Source organism: Nerophis lumbriciformis, linkage group LG13 (assembly GCF_033978685.3).
Source record: "Nerophis lumbriciformis linkage group LG13, RoL_Nlum_v2.1, whole genome shotgun sequence".
Taxonomy (NCBI): domain Eukaryota; kingdom Metazoa; phylum Chordata; class Actinopteri; order Syngnathiformes; family Syngnathidae; genus Nerophis; species Nerophis lumbriciformis.
In genome coordinates, this window is record NC_084560.2 from 21,727,921 (window position 1) to 21,751,154 (window position 23,234).

General features: G+C 38.2%; 1 protein-coding gene across 1 annotated transcript in view; it reads right to left on the reverse strand.

The window, feature by feature from the left end:
• The window catches only part of myo10l3 (myosin X, like 3), a 209,304-nt gene that overhangs the window by 117,366 nt on the left and 68,704 nt on the right, over positions 1-23,234 (reverse strand). The window contains exons 3-10 of the mRNA XM_061971515.2: positions 17,329-17,487; positions 9,755-9,942; positions 9,543-9,677; positions 8,500-8,624; positions 2,602-2,615; positions 2,414-2,498; positions 2,218-2,324; positions 297-426 (exon numbers count right to left, since the gene is read on the reverse strand). Coding sequence (XP_061827499.1) covers positions 297-426; positions 2,218-2,324; positions 2,414-2,498; positions 2,602-2,615; positions 8,500-8,624; positions 9,543-9,677; positions 9,755-9,942; positions 17,329-17,487 — 943 coding nt within the window. The remainder of the gene's footprint in view (positions 1-296; positions 427-2,217; positions 2,325-2,413; positions 2,499-2,601; positions 2,616-8,499; positions 8,625-9,542; positions 9,678-9,754; positions 9,943-17,328; positions 17,488-23,234) is intronic.

Here is a 23,234-nt window from a genome sequence, read left to right on the forward strand (position 1 = left end):
TTGCTGCCATGTCAATCAAACTTACAAGCTCAAGGAATATTTCAGTCTCTTCCAACAAAAATAAATGTGTATGATAAACTAATGCCCCCACCTACGCACAGTCCAATTCCTTAACTGTTGCAATCTAGCACTTACCGATAAGTCTGATTTATCGACAATAATACATATTATTTTACTGGTATCTTATCTTTCTTCCATGGAAATGATTTGGGATATTGTTTGAAAATGGATGAGCTACGTAGATGAATTATATGTCCTGTGAACACTGTCTGGATAAATCTTAATGACTTTCTTACCCCCTTTGGAAGTGATTTGAGCTCCACCGGCTGTCATAAATTCAATGTTCCCCATCTGGAGAACGGCAGACAGTAACTTGAAGACGTCTCTGATCTCCTCCTCGCTAAACTCCATCACCTGCAGGGCCGACTGCAACATAACAGGGAAACGGCAGTCTTGGTGACTTTGCACTGGAAAACCTGTATATGCTTGTGACCTATCACATTTGAGTCTATATTAACATTATATGGGTAAAAGGATCCAGACACAGAAATGACCAATGCAATAGATAGTAAAAAATGTGCGGCAGCAGTGTTTATGGATCTAACTAAAGCATTTGACACAATTAATCACAATATTTTAATCAAAAAACTAGAACGATATGGCATCAGAGGGTTAGTATTAAACTGGATAAGAAGTTATCTAACGAACAGGAAACAATACGTGAAGCTAAGCGAACACACATCTACAATGCTAAAAATATCCTGTGGTGTACCTCAGGGATCAATACTAGGACCTAAATTATTCAATCTCTATATAAATCACATTTGTAAAGTTACAAAATATTTAAAGTTAGTATTATTTGCGGATGATACAAAGGCGTTTTGTTCAGGAGAGAACACACAGAAGCTAATACAAATAATAACAGAAGAAATTAACAAATTAAAAAGATGGTTTGACAAAAACAGACTATCTTTGAATCTCAGTAAAACTAAAATAATGCTATTTGGTAACAGTAGAAGAGAAAGTCAAACACAAATACAAATAGACGGAATACAAATAGAAAGAGTAAATGAAACCAAATTTCTAGGTATAATGATTGATGATAAATTGAACTGGAAATGTCATGTAAAAAATATACAACATAAAGTAGCAAGAAACACGTCAATAATGAATAAAGCAAAACATGTTCTAGACCAAAAATCACTTCATATTCTCTACTGTTCACTAGTCTTACATATCTGAGTTATTGTGTAGAAATATGGGGAAATAACTACAAAAGTAAACTTCATTCATTAACGGTGTTACAAAAAAGATCAGTTAGAATAATACATCATGTTGGATATAGAGAACATACAAACCCTTTATTTATTGAATCAAAGATACTGAAATTCCACGACATAGTGAATTTGCAAACAGCTAAAATTATATACAAATCAAACTATAACCTGCGACCCAAGAATATACAACAATTCTTCTCAAAAAAAGAGGAGAAATATAATCTTGGAGAAAAATGTAATTTAAAACGTGTACACCACTTAAGACCTTCAGTATATCAGTATGTGGAATGAAATGATAGAATGGATTAAGCAAAGAAATCAAACAATGTACTAATATGATCCACTTCAAGAAACTCTTCAAACTTAAAGTGTTTACAAAGTACAAAGAAGAAGAACCATGATAAACATTCTGAATTTATTTCATCCATCCATTCATTCATTCTCAAAATAATCTTACTTATCTCATCATATGAAATATAACATACTTCACCAATTATTATTTATTTATTTTTATTGTGATTACTTATGGAGTATATTGTGAATAAATTGAGAACAGGAAGTGAACAAAAGTTTTAGCAACTGTTAATTAAAAGAAAAGGGGTAGGATTAAATAAGCTCTGCTTCTTCCTACTCCTTTTCGAACATGATGAAAAGAGAAACTGGAAATTGTCATGTTGTATGCTTGCATGTTCGAAATAAACTCAAAATCAACTCAACTCATTTCCAAATTAAAGACAGATACTATTGTATTGATCCTAAGGGACGTTCAAACATCAAATCAACCTTTGAGTCGGTTTGGGGCCATTCTATGCTCCAAACTTCTTATGTCCCAATACTTTTTTTTAAATTGAGCAGCTTCCTTTTTTCAAAGCTTTATAGTGCCCTCTAGTGGCAAATAATGTTGCCTACAGCAAAACGGCTCTCCCTGCTGGTTGCTTACCATGACACTGTCAAATAGCTGCTTGTCATCCAGGCTGCTGTCCTGCATGCAGCCGGACTGGCTCAAGTAGTGGTAGGACTCGGGACCCTCAGACAGTAAATACATGTCTGCAGTAAAGACACAGAATGGACTCTTAATTAACAACAAGACAATCAAAAGAGGCCACATTTAGAAATATATCCTTCTAAACACTAACCTCGGTGGTCTTTGTCGGCTCCTGCTAACATCACATAGAATATGTGGTAGTTTCTTTCTCCCGGATTTTGTCGCACGACACGGTTCTTGAGAAGGGAGCGAGCATGGCGAGGATACAATTCAACAAAATGCAGTTTAACAAAACATGATTGCAGATGTTTGCTGGATGGCAGGGAAAGCCAAACCTACCTTTTCGAGCAAGTCTGATGGCGGACAGTCAAGAAGAAAACAAACATGTGTGTCATCTGTAATAACACAACATTAGATACGCTTATGGTGCATTCCATCTGTATTTGGAAGAATTTCCAAGTTTTTGGTCGGAAATTTTAACTGGAACAACCACTCCCCCACCCCCAGGTCGGATTTCGAACTCGGAAAGTCCTCCGCACCCCAAGTTGGTTTGAAATATGTCTGCTCTGAATGTAAACAACAATAACAGCTTCTGTGTTATCAGTTATTAGCACTCACGTCAATTTGTTGTCGCACTAAATCGTGAACGGTGTCGTTCCCAGCTCCGAATTCAAACTTTTGAGGTTAATTAAACGTACTTAACACTGACTCTACGGGAAAGGGTTTTGGAAAAGAACCGCAAAGAGTTATTAAGGACAGAAGCATAATCTTGACTTAACATTTGCTGTACTGTTTACGAAAAACTAATTAGCAGTACAAATACTGCTTCGGAGTAGTTTACCGCAAATACAACATTGTTTGGGTTGCAATATACTAATTAGTAAAAGACCATGGGCATGATCTACAAACCCCGTTTCCATATGAGTTTGGAAATTGTATTAGATGTAAATATAAACGGAATACAATGATTTGCAAATCATTTTCAACCCATATTCAGTTGAATATGCTACAAAGACAACATATTTGATGTTCAAACTGATAAACTTTTTTTTTTTTTTTGCAAATAATCATTAACTTTAGAATTTGATGCCAGCAACACGTGACAAAGTAGTTGGGAAAGGTGGTAATAAATACTGATAAAGTTGAGGAATGCTTATCAAACACTTATTTGGAACATCCCACAGGTGAACAGGCAAATTGGGAACAGGTGGGTGCCATGATTGGGTATAAAAGTAGATTCCATGAAATGCTCAGTCATTCACAAACAAGGATGGGGCGAGGGTCACCACTTTTTCAACAAATGCGTGAGCAAATTGTTGAACAGTTTAAGAAAAACCTTTCTCAACCAGCTATTGCAAGGAATTTAGGGATTTCACCATCTACGGTCCGAAATATCATCAAAGGGTTCAGAGAATCTGGAGAAATCACTGCACGTAAGCAGTTAAGCCCGTGACCTTCGATCCCTCAGGCTGTACTGCATCAACAAGCGACATCAGTGTGTAAAGGATATCACCACATGGGCTCAGGAACACTTCAGAAACCCACTGTCAGTAACTACAGTTGGTCGCTACATCTGTAAATGCAAGTTAAAACTCTCCTATGCAAGGCGAAAACCGTTTATCAACAACACCCAGAAACGCCGTCGGCTTCGCTGGGCCTGAGCTCATCTAAGATGGACTGATACAAAGTAGAAAAGTGTCCACATTTCAAATTGTTTTTGGAAACTGTGGACGTCGTGTCCTCCGGACCAAAGAGGAAAATAACCATCCGGATTGTTCTAGGCGCAAAGTTGAAAAGCCAGCATCTGTGATGGTATGGGGGTGTATTAGTGCCCAAGACATGGGTAACTTACACATCTGTGAAAGGGCCATTAATGCTGAAAGGTACATACAGGTTTTGGAGCAACATATGTTGCCATCCAAGCAAAGTAACCATGGACGCCCCTGCTTATTTCAGCAAGACAATGCCAAGCCACGTGTTACATTAACGTGGCTTCATAGTAAAAGAGTGCGGGTACTAGACTGGCCTGCCTGTAGTCCAGACCTGTCTCCCATTGAAAATGTTTGCCGCATTATGAAGCCTAAAATACCACAACGGAGACCCCCGGACTGTTGAACAACTTAAGCTGTACATCAAGCAAGAATGGGAAAGAATTCCACCTAAGAAGCTTAAAAAATGTGTCTCCTCAGTTCCCGAACATTTACTGAGTGTTGTTAAAAGGAAAGGCCATGTAACACAGTGGTGAACATGCCCTTTCCCAACTACTTTGGCACGTGTTGCAGCCATGAAATTCTAAGTTAATTATTTGCAAAAAAAAAAAAAAAAGTTCATGAGTTTGAACATCAAATATCTTGTCTTTGTAGTGCATTCAATTGAATATGGGTTGAAAAGGATTTGCAAATCATTGTTTTCCGTTTATATTTACATCTAACACAATTTCCCAACTCATATGGAAACGGGGTTTGTACTAAGATCGGAATAACAAGTGCTAAATAGCGTGTGCAAACTATGAAATTGTGTGTATTATTAGTGGGTGTGTAGCGTGTGATCTACTAAGACTGTGTGTACAATTGATTACAAGTGAAAAAGTGGTGCAGACCAACATAATTACAGTAAATGAGAATTTTGCATGTATATTGGCTGTCACCATGGAGACACTCATTTCTCTCCACATTTGTGTGGCGTTTTGCCATGTTGTTGACATGCAACTATTAATATTTACCACTTTTTTTAGGCTATATTGAAGAGCGATCTAGACAACAGAATCCACTTTAATCACGCGAAAGGTGTACTCTGAGAGGCGCTGTGGTGTTGTTGCATTTTTTGAGAGGTTATTTTTCATTTAGGAGATATAATAATATATTTCCTTTATGAAAAAACGAACACCATTAAAAAAAAACACCAACAGACACAAAAACAAATCTATTTAATTTGTGTTAATCAGCTTTTTAAGTCATCCAGCAGCTATACAATTATAAAATGATATTGCTGAATATATGATACATCTCATATTTTGATTTTTTACAGTCCAAATATATTGACACGCCCATAGTGTCACATCTCTGTCCATCGACTGTCAGTGCAGCGCGATCCCTTCCTTTCTCACAGCCTTTTGTGCGTAACTCTGCCAGTTTGCACATAGATTTTGTACGTGCTAAATATAGACAAAACACTGGCCGCAGAATAGTTTTGGAAGGACTCAATTATTATGACGGTTAAATCAGCTGACCAGACACGTCACAGCAACATCACCTGACAACCTCTGAGGAAGGCAACAGTTGTGGCCGAAACCGTCAGGTACGGAAATAAAAACACAGGTCTGGCTATTAGAATAACAAAATTGCATAATTGTTTGAAGACATAATGAACATCTTTGGACGCACCGGATTAAAAGGCGCACTGCCGATGGTCTATTTTCATACAAAAGGGGCACCGGATTATAGGGCGCATTAATGGAGTCATATTATTATGATTTTTTCTAAGTTTAAAACACTATCTTGTGGTCTACATAACATGTAATGGTGGTTCTTTGGTCAAAATGTTGCATAGATGATGTTTTACAGATCAATTTCAAGTAGCTTTCTGACAGTCTCTTCAGGATGCACCGTTTTGCGGGCGGTCTTATTTACGTGGCTCACCTTCGACAGCGTCTTCTCCCCGTCATCTTTGTTGTAGCGGTGTAGCGTGCAAGGACGGGAGTGGAAGAAGTGTCAAAAGATGGAGCTAACTGTTTTAATGACATTCAGACTTTACTTCAATCAATAACAGAGCAGCATCTCCTCCTCCGTGGCTCAATAATGCAACATCAACGCTGGAAATGTGTCCCGTGAAAAACCGTCCGACTGGAACCCTCTAATTACTAAAGTTCCGTGGGTGAATAATGTAAACTCACTACAGTTTTTAGCGCTTTGATAGCTAGTCTACTGTCAGATATAAGTAAGAACTTTACGCTACTTTATATTAGAAATGGCAACAGCGGAAAATGAATGCCACATAAGAAAGAGAGAGTAAAGAAAAAGAAGAAGCTTATGACTACAGTGTCGGCACGGAACACAAAGGCGGACGTGTGCCCATTTTCAGGATTTACGCAGATCAAATCAAATCAAATCAAATCAACTTTATTTATAAAGCACATTTAAAATTTACCACAGGGGTAGCCAAAGTGCTGTACAATGGGCAGGTTAAAAGATAATACGAGTACCAAGCAAACACAACACAAACAAAACACGATAAAAAATAAATAAATAAAATAGAATAAATAAAAACATAAAAACAGGTTCACAGCATGTGTATTATGGGGCGCCATTGCAGGATGGATATCACTCAGTGTTAAAAGCCATGGAATAAAAGTATGTTTTTAAGAGAGATTTAAAAACAGGAAGAGAGGAGGCTTGTCTAATACTCAGAGGTAGGTCGTTCCAGAGCTTGGGAGCAGCAGCGGCGAAAGCTCTGTCACCTCTAAGATCCCAAATACAGATCAGCAGGTACCAGAAGGTAAGAAAAGTTGGCTTTTGCATAATATTGCGAAACAAAACGCCAGGTAATATGTCTGCTAATAGGTGCAATTTTGCGGCCCTTATACACACACCATAATAATACTCGTATGTTTAATGTGCCGACAATCCATCAAGCGGTGTGGCTTCATAGCTTACCGAAGTCATACTAAAAACATTTTGACAGATTTTTGAGCGCCGTGTGTAATGTTCTATATTCTTAATGGAACATTTGAAGTTTTGGTGTTGTTTACTGGCGTCATCTTGGAGTTTACACGTATCTCTTATGTATAAATGCCATCTACTGGTCACACCTATCAGTACTTACCATGTACCAAATGAAATAGCTTCGAGGTCGGTAAGCACAACCAGAATTATGCCGTACATTAGGCGCACCGGGTTATAAGGTGCACTGTCAATTTTTGAGAAAATTAAATGATTTTAAGTGTGCCTTACAGTCCGAAAAATACGGTACTCAATTATTAGATTTGAAACTTTTCCTGCCAGCATTGTGGGTGTTCTAATAATTATTATAATGTATATTTTGCATATATATCTATATATATATATATATATATATACACACACACACATAAATATATATATACACACACTCACACACATATATATATATATATATATATATATATATACACATATATATATATATATATATATATATATACATACATATATATATATATATATATATATATATATATATATATACATACATATATATATATATATATATATACATATATATACATACATATATATATATATATATATCTATACATACATACATATATATATATATATATATATATATATATATATATATATATATATATATATATATATACGCAAAATCGATTGCGCTCCTTTGTTTTCTCATTTATGAGACGTAATCCTCTGCCCACAGAATTAGTAGATCATTTTTGCGTGCCCTATCAAGTTTGCACGTGTTTTAATACACGCAAACCATTAGTAGTTTAGGCCCAATGTGGTCAAAGTAAGCTACTTAATACTTTCAACTTTATGTTTCACTCAAAATAAATATTACCGTATTTTTCGGACTATAAGTCAGTTTTTTTCATAGTTTGGCCGGGGGTGCGACTTATACTCAGGAGCGACTTATGTGTGAAATTATTAACACATTACCGTAAAATATCAAATAATATTATTTAGCTCATTCACGTAAGAGACTAGACGTAGAAGATTTAATCGGATTTAGCGATTAGGAGTGACAGATTGTTTGGTAAACGTATAGCATGTTCTATATGTTATAGTTATTTGAATGACTCTTACCATAATATGTTACGTTAACATACCAGGCACGTTCTCAGTTGGTTATTTATGCCTCATATAACGTGCACTTATTCAACCTGTTGTTCACTATTCTTTATTTACTTTAAAGTGCCTTTCAAATGTCTATTCTTGGTGTTGGGTTTTATCAAATCAATTTCCCCCAAAAATGCGACTTATACTCCAGTGCGACTTATATATGTTTTTTCCTTCTTTATTATGCATTTTCGGCAGGTGCGACTTATACTCCGGAGCGACTTATACTCCGTAAAATACGGTAAGTAAAATTTGGTAAATAACCTCATCATAACCTCTACCCAAAAATCCACAGGTTCCGATTAACACCTCCTCCTCTTGGTGGTTTAGGCAAATAAACGCCCCAGCTATAATTACAACTGTTACGGCACACATATAATACAACAGTGATGAAGGATACAATCAACGATGCATCCTCCCTGGATGTTTCCATTCTGGGAGAAATGGAGCTGGATGAACTTCCCGAAACGACTGGAGTTGTTGTTGTACACGGTCTTTGCATTCCCGAACGCCTCCATGATAGGACTGGGGGGACAAGTTACGTTGTGTCATGATGTCACCACAAATGTACAATGCAATTAGAGATGTCCGATAATGGCTTTTTTGCCGATATCCGATATACCGATATTGTCCAACTCTTAATTACGGATTCCGATATCAACCAATACCGATATATACAGTCGCGGAATTAACACATTATTATGCCTGATTTTGTTGTGATGCCCCGCTGGATGCATTGAACAATGTAACAAGGTTTTTCAAAATAAATCAACTCAAGTTATGGAAAAAAATGCCAACATGGCACTGCAATATTTATTATTGAAGTCACAAAGTGCATTTTTTTTTAACATGCCTCAAAACAGCAGCTTGGAATTTGGGACATGCTCTCCCTGAGAGAGCATGAGGAGGTTGAGGTGGGCGGGGTTGAGGTGGGGGGTAGGGGGTCGCGGGGGGTGTATATTTTAGCGTCCCGGAAGAGTTAGTGCTGCAAGGGGTTCTGGGTATTTGTTCTGTTGTGTTTATGTTGTGTTACGGTGCGGATGTTCTCCCGAAATGTGTTTGTCATTCTTGTTTGGTGTGGGTTCACAGTGTGGCGCATATTTGTAACAGTGTTAAAGTTGTTTATACGGCCACCCTCAGTGTGACCTGTATGGCTGTTGACCAAGTATGCTTTGCATTCACTTGTGTGTGTGAAAAGCCGTAGATATTATGTGATTGGGCCGGCATGCAAAGGCAGTGCCTTTAAGGTTTATTGGCGCTCTGTACTTCTTTCTACGTCTGTGTACCACTCCTTACAGCGGCGTTTTAAAAAGTCATAAATTTTACTTTTTGAAACCGATACCGATCATTTCCGATATCACATTTTAAAGCATTTATCGGCCGATAATTATCGGACATCTCTCAATGCAATGTCTGCAGGATAATCCGTAGAATGGTTTCAACCTGCTCTGGATGAGCGCCTGCTCCACTCTGGTGGTTCTCTCTGAGGGAGGTGCACCTGCTGAGTTCTGACTCATCACGGAGAGGAACTTGAGCAGCAGCTTGGTGCTCTCCGTCTTCCCGGCACCGCTTTCTCCACTGACAGCATTCAAAATCATACATGTTAGCAACACTTATTGAATAAATACGCTTAAGGGGCTCGCCTTCATCTTTACCTGATGAGAACACACTGGCTGTCGTGTCTCTTCCACAGGCAGCGGTAACACTCGTTGGCAATGGCAAATATGTGAGGAGGCAGTTCCCCCATCTGGTGTTTGCTGTATAAATCCACTGAGGTTCCGTCGTAAAGTCCCGCTATCTGCTTGTAGGGATTCACGGCTGCCAGGATGGAACCTATGTTAGTCTGTGGAGGGTGTATAAAAAGGAGAGAAATGACAATTTGCCCTAATAGGCTGAAATTACCAGATAATAATGTTCAGTTTGATTGACACTGTCAGTGTCACGGCGCATGCGCAGTCCACTGGGCACGCCTCTGCTTGCTCTTCCCGAATCACGGCCACGCCCCTGCTCGGCTGCAAGCAATCTGCAATCCGCGCACCTGGGTCTGATGAGGGTAGACGGCATAAAGACCAGCATACCCGAAGATCCAGTGCCGGAACGTAGTTCTCTGTACACAGAAAGCTATCGCGTCTCTGGCTCCCCTCACGCGTATCTACTCTCTCTCTGTTCCTTCCCAGTTCCCGCATCTTATGTCCTTTGTGTTTCTTGCAGTGCTTTCTCCGTCTCCCACGATTGAGCTGTGTGCCTCGACTTCCTTTTGGAATCCGGACTGCCTCCCTCGATCCTCGACCCCTGCTTGGACACGGACCTGTTGACGGCTCGCTATACCCCTCCCCCCCGACAACCTGCCTGTCTCACGGACGTGTTCGAGCCTGCCTTTCCCCTCCAGGACTTCCGCTTCTCGCTCAACACTCAAGGTAACACTCAGCAAGTAATTCCCACACATAGTCTCACACCATACACTCTTGAATTTAGTCTCACTCCATTTCTCGAGTTTTTTATAATATTGTTTATTATTAAATATATATATATATATATATATATATATATATATATATATATATATATATATATATATATAGCAAAACATCGATTATAGCTGAGATAGGCTCCAGCGCCCCCGTGACCCCAAAGGGAATAAGCGGTAGAAAATGGATGGATGGATAGAGTTACTATGCCCTCTTGTGGTCTGTGCCGTCTACTCCTCTTAAACATAACAGTCAGAGCAATATTAACTTAACAATATGTTTATATTTGTGGCTGTAGTTTGCAGTGGTGTAAAACTGCAGCTGCATCAAACAGAGAGCTGATTTTAATGCTCTATCCTTCTGATGTGGCTACATCAGTCCCTCCAGTATTTTGCAGCCTTTTTTTGTTTTAGTTATTGCGGTCTAAAATACCTGAATTTGCAACAAAAGTTACAATGTTTTGAGGCTTTTTTTTTCATAACTGAACTGAACTTTTTCAGTTCAGTTCAGTTTTAGTTTATTTGTGTGTGGATGTGAGTGTGAATGTTGTCTGTCTATCTGTGTTGGCCCTGCGATGAGGTGGCAACATGTCCAGGGTGTACCCCGCCTTCCGCCCGATTGTAGCTGAGATAGGCTCCAGCGCCCCCCGCGACCCCAAAGGGAATAAGCGGTAGAAAATGGATGGATGGATGGATGGAACATACATACGATACAATGTAATGCATCACATATTTCCAGTTGTTTCATTACAGCACGTCCGAAAAGGAGTAGGCAGAAACTTCATACCATAGCAATTTTATCCCGTTTCCTTGTTCTCTTTAACAGAACAGTGAATAAATAAATAATAAATACATTAAAAAAAAAAAAAATTAAAAAAGGGTTCAAGATGTTCATCTTAATTCTTGTTCTGTGTATTTTGTGAACACTTGTAGTTTGAACAGTCTCTTAAACTGAATCATATTGGTGCTTTGTTTGAGTTCTTTACTTAATCCATTCCATAATTTAATTCCACATACTGATATGCTAAAGGTTTTAAGTGTTGGACGAGCATACAAATGTTTTAAATTAGATTTTCCTCTAAGGTTATATTCCTCCTCTTTTGTTGAGAAGAATTGTTGTACATTCTTGGGTAGCAGGTTATAGTTCGCTTTGTACAACATTTTAGCTGTTTGCAAATGCACCAAATAATTGAATTTCAATAATTGTGATTTAATAAATAGAGGGTTTGTATGTTCTCTATATCCAACATTATGTATTATTCTAACTGATCTTTTTTGTAACACAGTTAGTGAATGAAGTGCACATTTGTAGTTGTTTCCCTATCCATCCATTTGCTACCGCTTATTCCCTTTGGGGTCGCTGGAGCCTATCTCAGCTACAATCAAATTTCCCCATATTTCAGCACAATCACTCAGATATGGTAACACTAGTGAGCAGTAGAGAATATGAAGTAATTTTTGGTCTAGAACATGTTTTGCTTTATTCATTATTGACGTGTTTCTTGCTACTTTATGTTGTATATTCTTTACATGAGATTTCTAGTTCATTTTATCATCTATTATTACACACAACAATGTGTTTTCTATTACCCTTTCAATGTCTACTACGTCTATTTGTATTTGTGTTTGACTTTCTCTTCTACTGTTCTACTTCTACTTGTGATTTTTATATGAATTTGCTATGAAAGTTTCAAGTGCTCGTTGTAACCTTAACATCAAAATGCACAGGATTGCAAAAAATAAAAAAAGGGGGGAAAATACTGTTTTAATCTTTTTATACCACACAGACTTAAAAGTAGACACTAAATGTGAAAGCACATACTCATAGGTTATTATCAAATTACTGTACTGCTTTATTTATACCTAATTTGTAACTTGTGGTGCTCGGTCGTTCACAAGTTGCAAACATATGCTCCATGTTTATTTTACGCTTGAAAAGTGTTTGTCCATCTTAAGCATTCTTTAATGTTCCAACACGTTTATCCCCACACGTTAGGAGCATCTGTGAACTGTTGAAAGAAATCTGAAGCAGTAATCTTTGTTGTTAAATGAGAGATGATGAGAGATTATCATCACACTTCAACATCTCATGTAGATGCTGCCTCTTTACTAGGTCAGCATTGAAAGGAAAATCCGTTGCTAATTGCCTTATCCTGGATGAATAAATGTTAGGGTTCCAGGTTTGATCCCCGCTTCCGCCATCCTAGTCACTGTCGTTGTGTCCTTGGGCAAGACACTTTACCCACCTGCTCCCAGTGCCACCCACACTGGTTTAATGTATCTCAAAGATGTACAAAACCCCGTTTCCATATGAGTTGGGAAATTGTGTCAGATGTAAATATAAACGGCATACAATGATTTGCAAATAATTTTCAACCCATATTCAGTTGAATATGCTACAAATACAACATATTTGATGTTCAAACTGATAAACTTTTTTTTTTTGCAAATAATCATTAACTTTAGAATTTGATGCCAGCAACACGAGACAAAGAAGTTGGGAAAGGTGGCAATAAATACTGATAAAGTTGAGGAATGCTCATCAAACACTTATTTGGAACATCCCACAGGTGAACAGGCAAATTGGGAACAGGTGGGTGCCATGATTGGGTATAAAAGTAGATTCCATGAAAAGCTCAGTCATTCACAAACAAGGATGGGGCGAGGGTCACCACTTTGTTAACAAATGTGTGAGCAAATTGTTGAACAGTTTAAGAAAAACCTTTCCCAACCAGCTATTGCAAGGAATTTAGGGATTTCACCATCTACGATCCGTAATATCATCAAAGGGTTCAGAGAATCTGGAGAAATCACAGCACGTAAGCAGCTAAGCCCGTGACCTTCGATCCCTCAGGCTGTACTGCATCAACAAGCGACATCAGTGTGTAAAGGATATCACCACATGGGCTCAGGAACACTTCAGAAACCCACTGTCAGGAACTACAGTTGGTCGCTACATCTGTAAGTGCAATTTAAAACTCTCCTATGCAAGGCGAAAACCGTTTATCAACAACACCCAGAAACGCCGTCGGCTTCGCTGGGCCTGAGCTCATCTAAGATGGACTGATACAAAGTGGAAAAGTGTTCTGTGGTCTGACGAGTCCACATTTCAAATTGTTTTTGGAAACTGTGGACGTCGTGTCCTCCGGACCAAAGAGGAAAAGAACCATCCGGATTGTTATAGGCGCAAAGTTGAAAAGCCAGCATCTGTGATGGTATGCGGGTGTATTAGTGCCCAAGACATGGGTAACTTACACATCAGTGAAGGCGCCATTAATGCTGAAAGGTACATACAGGTTTTGGAGCAACATATGTTGCCATCCAAGCAACGTTATCATGGACACCTGTAGTAAAAGAGTGTGGGTACTAGACTGGCCTGCCTGTAGTCCAGACCTGTCTCCCATTGAAAATGTGTGGCGCATTATGAAGCCTAAAATACCACAAAGGAGACCCCCGGACTGTTGAACAACTTAAGCTGTACATCAAACAAGAATGGGAAAGAATTCCACCTGAGAAGCTTAAAAAATGTGTCTCCTCAGTTCCCAAACGTTTACTGAGTGTTGTTAAAAGGAAAGGCCATGTAACACAGTGGTGAACATGCCCTTTCCCAACTACTTTGGCACGTGTTGCAGCCATGAAATTCTAAGTTAATTATTATTTGCAAAAAAAAATAAAGTTTATGAGTTTGAACATCAAATATCTTGTCTTTGTAGTGCATTCAATTGAATATGGGTTGAAAAGGATTTGCAAATCATTGTATTCCGTTTATATTTACATCTAACACAATTTCCCAACTCATATGGAAACGGGGTTTGTAGATAATGGCTTTTACTATGTAAAGTGCTTTGAGTCTCTCGAGAAAAGTGCTATATAAATATAATTCACTTCATGTTTAAATACTACATTACCCAGAAGGCTTAGCGCCGTAGACAGTAAGCACTCCATTTCATCAAAACTAGGGTTTTCAAAAGTTAACGCGATAATAACGCGTTAACTATACATTTCAACAACGGCACTCATTTTTTAACGGGCCATTAGCACGAACACATCCTTTTTGACCCTTGAGTCGTGCTGTAGCGGGCGAACTTGGCTGCAGTTCACTTGCTACTGATGACCTACAAGTGAGCAGAAATGGACAAAGAAGAGTCCACCTTATGAAAATATCAGGTCCAAAGCCATGGCAAGTTGTTCTCCCGACAAGAAAGGATTATTTTTTGCCGCGAGATGAGGCGACATCCCTGCAGCAAACACCTGCTGCGTGTGTCGAAAGAGGCGGGTGGTGTTTCACTTCCTCCGTGCACACCAACTGCCTCCGTGCTTCACTCATAGACACACAACTCTTGCCACCCCCTGCAGAACGAGGTTCCCCCCCTTTGTCACCCCTAAAAAAAGAGTCTGGACACGACACATGCATATAATGTGCCTTAGCGCCTAAAAAAATCCCGATATATCTTCTGCAACAAACTGTCAATAAACCGGTTTCGTACCTCCTCAAACGGTCGCCTTCACTGACCCAAACACAGTTTTATGTTACCAGTACAGATTACAGTACTTTTTACTGTAGCAAAATTTCCACTAGGTGGTGTAGTTTGGTACAGTACATCCTGATTATTGTTTAGACAAAAACAATCCAAAACAACAATCATATTACTTTTTAATGATTTTATAATGTAGTGTAACATAGGTAATGTGCGTCTAGATCCTGTTTATGAACACACCTGGTGTATAAACGTGCCAATTAATGGAGGAAGTCAATGAAAAATCACAATAATTAAAAAACAGGGTTTGTTACACATCTTAAAATAAAGCCTGAAGCTCTGCCAACTATCTGCCAATCATCTTTATAAGTGGGAACTAACCTAGCATTAACCGCTTTGACAAATAAAAGCACCAGGTACTCTCTGCCGTTGAGTAAATAAAAACACCATAGTTTGAGGTAGTATGATATTTAGATTGCAATGCATTATATAAATCTCAAAAAGTCAGACATTTTTTTGTCAATAAATCTGGATTTTTTTTAAGTGTCAAAAAGTCAGGATTTTTTTCTAAGTGTCAAAAAGTCAGGATTTTTTTCTAAGTGTCAAAAAGTCTGGATTTTTTTTAAGTGTCAAAAAGTCTGGATTTTTTCTAAGTGTCAAAAAGTCTGGATTTTTTCTAAGTGTCAAAAAGTCTGGATTTTTTCTAAGTGTCAAAAAGTCTGGATTTTTTTAAGTGTCAAAAAGTCTGGATTTTTTATTAGTGTCAAAAAGTCTGGATTTTTTCTAAGTGTCAAAAAGTCTAAATTGTTTCTAAGTGTCAAAAAGTCTGGATTTTTTTTAAGTGTCAAAAAGTCAGACTTTTTTGTCAAAAAGTGGGGATTTTTTCTAAGTGTCAAAAAGTCTGGATTTTTTCTAAGTGTCAAAAAGTCTGGATTTTTCTAAGTGTCAAAAAGTCTGGATTTTTCTAAGTGTCAAAAAGTCAGGATTTTTTATTAGTGTCAAAAAGTCTGGATTTTTTCGAAGTGTCAAAAAGTCAAAATTTTTTCTAAGTGTCAAAAAGTCTGGATTTTTTTTTAAGTGTCAAAAAGTCAGACTTTTTTTGTCAAAAAGTGGAGATTTTTTTAAGTGTCAAAACTTCGGAAATGTTTTTGTCAAAAAATCTGGATTTTTTTCCTAAGTGTCAAAAAGTCTGGATTTTTTTTAAGTGTCAAAAAGTCTGGATTTTTTCTAAGTGTCAAGAAGTCTGGATTTCTTCTAAGTGTCAAAAAGTCTGGATTTTTTCTAAGTGTCAAAAAGTCTGGATTTTTCTAAGTGTCAAAAAGTCAGGATTTTTTCTAAGTGTCAAAAAGTCTGGATTTTTTCTAAGTGTCAAAAAGTCTAAATTTTTTCTAAGTGTCAAAAAGTCTAAATTTTTTCTAAGTGTCAAAAAGTCTGGATTTTTTTAAGTGTCAAAACGTCGGAAATATTTTTGTAAAAAAATCTGGATTTTTTTTTCTAAATGTCAAAAAGTCTGGATTTTTTTTAAATCAAAAAGTCTGGATTTTTTTAAATCAAAAAGTCTGGATTTTTTCTAAGTGTCAAAAAGTCGCAAATTTTTTAGTCAAAAAATCTGGATTTTTTTCTAAATGTACAAAAGTCTGGATTTTTTCGAAGTGTCAAAAAGTGAAGATTTTTTTAAGTGTCAAAACGTCGGAAATGTTTTTGTCAAAAAGTCGGGATTTTTTTTTCTAAGTGTCAAAAAGTCGGGATTTTTTTCGAAGTGTCAAAAAGTCGGGATTTTTTTCTAAGTATCAAAAAGTCGCAAATTTTTTAAATTTTAAATTTTTTAAATTTTAAATCTGGATTTTTTCTAAATGTACAAAAGTCGGGATTTTTTCGAAGTGTCAAAAAGTCGTACATTTTTTTGGCAAAAAGTCTGGATTTTTTCTAAATGTAAAAAAGTCTGGATTTTTTCGAAGTGTCAAAAAGTCGGAAATTTTTTTGTCAAAAAGTCGTGATTTTTTCGAAGTGTCAAAAAGTCGTGATTTTTTCGAAGTGTCAAAAAGTCGGGATTTTTTCAAAGTGTCAAAAAGTCGGGATTTTTTCGAAGTGTCAAAAAGTCGGGATTTTTTTCGAAGTGTCAAAAAGTCGGAAATTTTTTGGTCAAAAAGTCTGTATTTTTTCTAAGTGTCAAAACATCGGAAATCTCTGACTTTTATGTTGAGTAAGATCCCTACAAGTCTAGAGAACAGTCACATAGAAGCTCACAATGAGGCGGTATACGTGTTCCAACAAGGTGCCTCACATAGATGTTGTCTCTCTGGTAGCGCAGAAAGAGGTTGTGCATGATAGCAGCTTCATGCAGCTCAGCCAGCAGGGACATGTCCTCCACTCCATGGATGCTGCTGGGGTGCATGGGGTACGCTGTGTCTCGGCTTAGCTCAGCCTTCTGCAGGTGGACCACCTGGAAGAACACAAGCCCGTAATGAGACAGGGAATGTGTGTTTGAATAAGACATAGACAGTTGATGTCGTATTTATTAGAAAAGAAAAACAATGCGGCATTCCGGCATTTCGAGGCATGACGGCATAAGCACAACTGCGATACGTGTCAACACAAACCTGAAGATCTGAAGTCTGCCACTATGACCACATCATATACAGTCGTGGTCAAAAGTTTACATACACTTGTAAAGAACATAATGTCATGGCTGTCTTGAGGTTCTTATAATTTCTACAACTCTTATTTTTTTGTGATAGAGTGATTGGAGTACACACATTCATTAATTTTCGTTATTTTATTAATTTATTATGGGTCTACTGAAAATGTGAGCAAATCTGCTGGGTCAAAAGTATACATACAGCAATGTTAATATTTGGTTATATGTCCCTTGGCAAGTTTCACTGCAATAAGGCACTTTTGGTAGCCATCCACAAACTTCTGGTTGAATTTTTGACCACTCCTCTTGACAAAATTGGTGCAGTTCAGCTAAATTTGTTTGGTTTTCTGACATGGACTTGTTTCTTCAGCATTGTCCTCACGTTTAAGTCAGGACTTTGGGAAGGCCATTCTAAAACCTTAATTCTAGCCTGATTTAGCCATTCTTTTACCACTTTTGACGTGTGTTTGGGGTCATTGTCCTGTTGGAACACCCAACTGCGCCCAAGACCCAACCTCCGGGCTGATGATTTTAGGTTGTCCTGAAGAATTTGGAGGTAATCCTCCTATTTCATTGTCCCATTTACTCTCTGTGAAGCACCAGTTCCATTGGCAGCAAAACAGGCCCAGAACATAATTCTACCACCACCATGCTTGACGGTAGGGTGGTGTTCCTGGGATTAAAGGCCTCACCTTTTCTCCTCCAAACATATTGCTGGGTATTGTGGCCAAACAGCTAAATTTTTGTTTCATCTGACCACAGAACTTTCCTCCAGAAGGTGTAATCTTTGTCCATGTGATGTCACATTTCTGTGGCGTCATCCCCACCTGTATGAACCGTTAATAGAAAATCGCTTGACAAAATGCCAATGATGGGCAGTAACTAGCTTTTCTTTTTTTTCTTTTTTTACATGAAAGCTACAAGCTACAAAGATAAAAGATGGACTGCAAATCCAGGCCCCCCAAAAATATGGGGAAAATACAATGACCTGGATGAATGAGAACATCCATACATACGGAGAAAATCCATGATGATTGGTTGGTGTTGGTATGATGAGTCACAATTGGCTAAGGTTAGGGCGAAACATTATAGACGGGCCAATCAGAGGCAAGATAAGGCGGGTCATCAAAACCTGCACGCGAAATCATAACGGTCACACACTCATGTCACATGACGACAAGGTAGTCGGAGACAGAGGGACGCTTCAAGCTGACGGCTCAAAAAAAAAAAATATGGATGGATGGATACTTAACAATGGCAGAGGAATTCTCTCCCGCAGATTAGATTTCTCTTTTAGTGATGAAGATGACGTCCAGGAAACCCACATTTATGTGTCCTTGACCATGTTTAGACAAATGTATGCGTTTACAGAAAACAATGCCCAAAACCTTAGTTTTAAATTGTTTACTCTGTAAACCAAAATCATAACTGCTTCCTACATCTAAGACATCCAACACAACTTTAGGAACACACATTAAGGTGAGTTGAGTTCATGAAAAGTTTTACTGCACATAACCATGACCAACTGTTCCCAAACAACACACAAGTCATTGTTTTTTTTGTCAAGCTATAGATAGATGCTTACTGTAAATACATCAAGTGGGGTGCGGGCAGGGACCCCTAGAGGTAGTTGTAGGGTGTCCCCAGCTAAATGACAAATTGTTGATAGTAATGGACCCTTATTGGGTACATTGTACACTCTCAGTCACATTAACATTGATATTATACATGTGGGCCCATAGATATAAATGCTTTTAAATGTAGCAATCTACCTTTGCCATGTAGCTTGTAGTGTAGCTCGCTACAATTCTCCGGGGATAGCTTCCTTTGTAGCTTAACTACTTTTAATCGAGAGTAACTTGTAGCTTAGCTTACTACATTTTCTAAGTAGCTTGCCCATCACTGTATACACCCTTGGCTGACACACAAACACAGATAAAGGAAGAACAGTCACTCATTTCTTCTTCTAATACAGTGTTTTTCAACCTTTTTTGAGCCAAGACACATTTTTTGCGTTGAAAAAAATCAAGAGGCACACCACCAGCAGAAATCATTAAAAAATGAAACTCAGTCGTTGTAAAGTCGTTGTCGCAATTGTTGGATATGGATTCAAACCATAACCAACCATGCATCACTATAGCTCTTGTCTCAAAGTAGGTGTACTGTCACCACCTGACACATCACGCCGTGAGTTATTTTGACTTTTTTGCTGTTTTCCTGTGTGTAGGGTTTTAGTTCTTGTCTTGCGCTCCTATTTTGGTGGCTTTTTCTCCTTTTTTGGTGTTTTCCTGTAGCAGTTTCATGTCTTCCTTTGAGCCTTATTTCCCGCATCTACTTTGTTTTAGCAATCAAGAATATTTTGGTTGTTTTTATCCTTCTTAGTGGGGACATTGTTGATTGTCATGTCATGTTCGGATTACATTGTGGACGCCGTCTTTGCTCGACAGTAAGTCTTTGCTGTCGTCCAGCATTCTGTTTTTGTTTACTTTGTAGCCAGTTCAGTTTTAGTTGTGTTCTGCGTAGCCTTCCCTAACTTTCATTGCCTTTTCTTAAGGGCACACACCTTTTGTTTATTTTTGGTTTAAGCATTAGGCACCTTTTTACCTGCACACTGCCTCCCACTGTTTCCGACATCTAAAGAGCAATTAGCTACTGGCTGCCACCTACTTATATGGAAGAGTAATACACGGTTACTCTGCCGAGCTCTAAACAGCACCGACCACTCAACAACAACACATAATTTGCCGACTATAATTACTGGTTTGCAAAAACTATTTTTAACCCAAATAGGTGAAATTAGATAATCTCCCACGGCACACCAGACTGTATCTCACGGCACACTAGTGTGCCGCTGCACAGTGATTGAAAAACACTGTTCTAATACAGTATTTGTAGTCTTCTAGCACAGTTGTACACAACTACAACTGCAATTACAAACATATTCTAATACAACACCGGTCTGAAAGGGTCAATCAAAACCAACTGGCAGTTGGAAGTCTAATGGACAAGAAGAAAGTCGCTTACTTGACGGGGCCGATCAATACAAATGGTTAAAGATTGCGGTTTTTCCAATGCATTACTGCAGGCTCCGCTGGCATTTTAATTGCATTCCAGTAGGGAAGCAGACTTTTTTTTAGGCTTTAGAAGACTGCAGAGTCATCACAAACGAGCTGGTGGTACCTAACTGCTGTAATGATCTGCTGAGCCCAGCTGCTGTGCATCGGTGCAAGGGATTCTTCAAGGTGGTGGTGAAGCCGTGATTGATTGCTGGCAATAGTTTCTCCACACAGAAATGTGCAGCTTTTTTCCACTCATCTGCACATGACAACATTTAGGACTTGACATGTATTATGTTGACACTGACAGCAAATGTGATTGTGAAAAGTTGTTTGTCTGTACTGTACAAGTCAACTGGGATAGGCTCCAGCTCACGCTTTAAACCCCGAGCAGGACAATTAAAAAAGGTCGGATATTCTACATGTTAATTCAACAGTTTTTGTCATGACTGAAAGTCATTGACGATGAACTGACTACGAACAAACATTATAGGATCAATTGTGCTCACACACATACTGAAATGTTGTAATCAAGTTTTAAATACAAAAATAGATGACTAAACAACACACAATACACTTTCCTTGGTGGAAGAAACATTAAATATTATTATATCATTATTTGAGTTTGTAAATGTGTTTATCTACTTCTGTTTTAATTTGTACATGTTTAAGAATGTTTAATATTAAATGCAAAACATGCGGTTGTAATCGAGGAAACACATTAGTATGTCTTGTATTCCCGTTGGCGTGTAAGATAGCTAGCGATTAGCCCACTAGCTTCTCCAGCAGTGTCACCGTGAGTTTTTCAAAGTCAATCACGGTGTTACGTGTGGGGGGGTTTGCATCTTTCTGCGGGGTTCGTTTTCCCGAGATACAGACGGACTACTCCGGACAAAGCGGACAAAGCGTACATGATTTAATCTTCGAAAATCAAAGATGTACCAAAAACAGAACACAAGCAGAAGGAAAACGTGCCGATCGCACAGGAAGCATAAACTCGGAGACATGAAATACGTAACTGTTGCATGAATTGGGACGGCGTGGCGAAGTTGGTAGAGTGGCCGTGCCAGCAATCGGAGGGTTGCTGGTTACTGGGGTTCAATCCCCACCTTCTACCATCCTAGTCACGTCCGTTGTGTCCTTGGGCAAGACACTTCACCCCTTGCTCCTGATGGCTGCTGGTTAGCGCCTTGCATGGCAGCTCCCGCCATCAGTGTGTGAATGTGTGTGTGAATGGGTGAATGTGGAAATACTGTCAAAGCGCTTTGAGTACCTTGAAGGTAGAAAAGCGCTATATAAGTATAACCCATTTATCATTTAAACAATGAAGCCAGCATTTTTCGGAGTATAAGTCGCTCCGGAGTATAAGTCGCATTTTGGGGGGAAATTTATTTGATAAAACCCAACACCAAGAATAGACATTTGAAAGGCAATTTAAAATAAATAAAGAATAGTGAACAACAGGCTGAATAAGTATACGTTATATGAGGCATAAATAACCAATGGTAAGAGTCATTCAAATAACTATAACATATAGAACATGTTATACGATTACCAAACAATCTGTCACTCCTAATCGCTAAATCCGATGACATCTTATACATCTAGTCTCTTACATGAATGAGCTAAATAATATTATTTGATATTTTACGGTAATGTATTAATAATTTCACACATAAGTCGCTCCTGAATATAAGTCGCACCCCCGGCCAAACTATGAAAAAAACTGCGACTTATAGTCCGTAAAATACGGTAATAGGACCCATTTAAACAAGCAAACATTTGAGTTACAAGCATTCCTGCTATTAGTTTAAATAGCATGTCAAAGTGGTTCACTTAAGTTCATCCCAAAACATCCAGTCTTACTCACTAGTCTTACTCACAGTCTTGGCTCTGAATCCACAGTAGTACAGTTGGGCAATCTGCTTGTATTAATAGTGTGTAGTAAGCCACTGATTATACTGAATATACATTGACTTTAATAAGTTAGCGTAATATTAAATATCATGCTGGTCAAATATGATGTTACTGGAAAATGGGCGTATGCTGAAGGCAAAAGCACAATAACAATGCGCTCATATGTGAGATTTGAAGGTTTCAGGGAGGACAAAGAACTCTAGGGAGAGAGGCAGCATGTGCAATGATGTCATCTATCGAGCTGATTTACAGGCAGCTCTGTTAATATTTGTATTTAACCCCATTTCTTAGTGACAGGGACTGAAAGATTAATCTTAGTTATTTCATGGAATTACTTTGTGGGCTTTAAATTGAGAAATCAATCTCCCTTTAGTTCACTTTATGTTGACACTGCAATAAAGTATGCACTCTCAAATTAAACATGCGCAGTGGCCGGGAATCAAATAAAATCCTGAATAACAAACAGCTGAGAGAAGATCTGAGTAGGTTCCACAAACAAAACAAATATATGATCACCTATTCATATAGGAATGTCTGTTTGTTTCCATATGTATTCAGCAAGTTGAAGTCTATTCATTC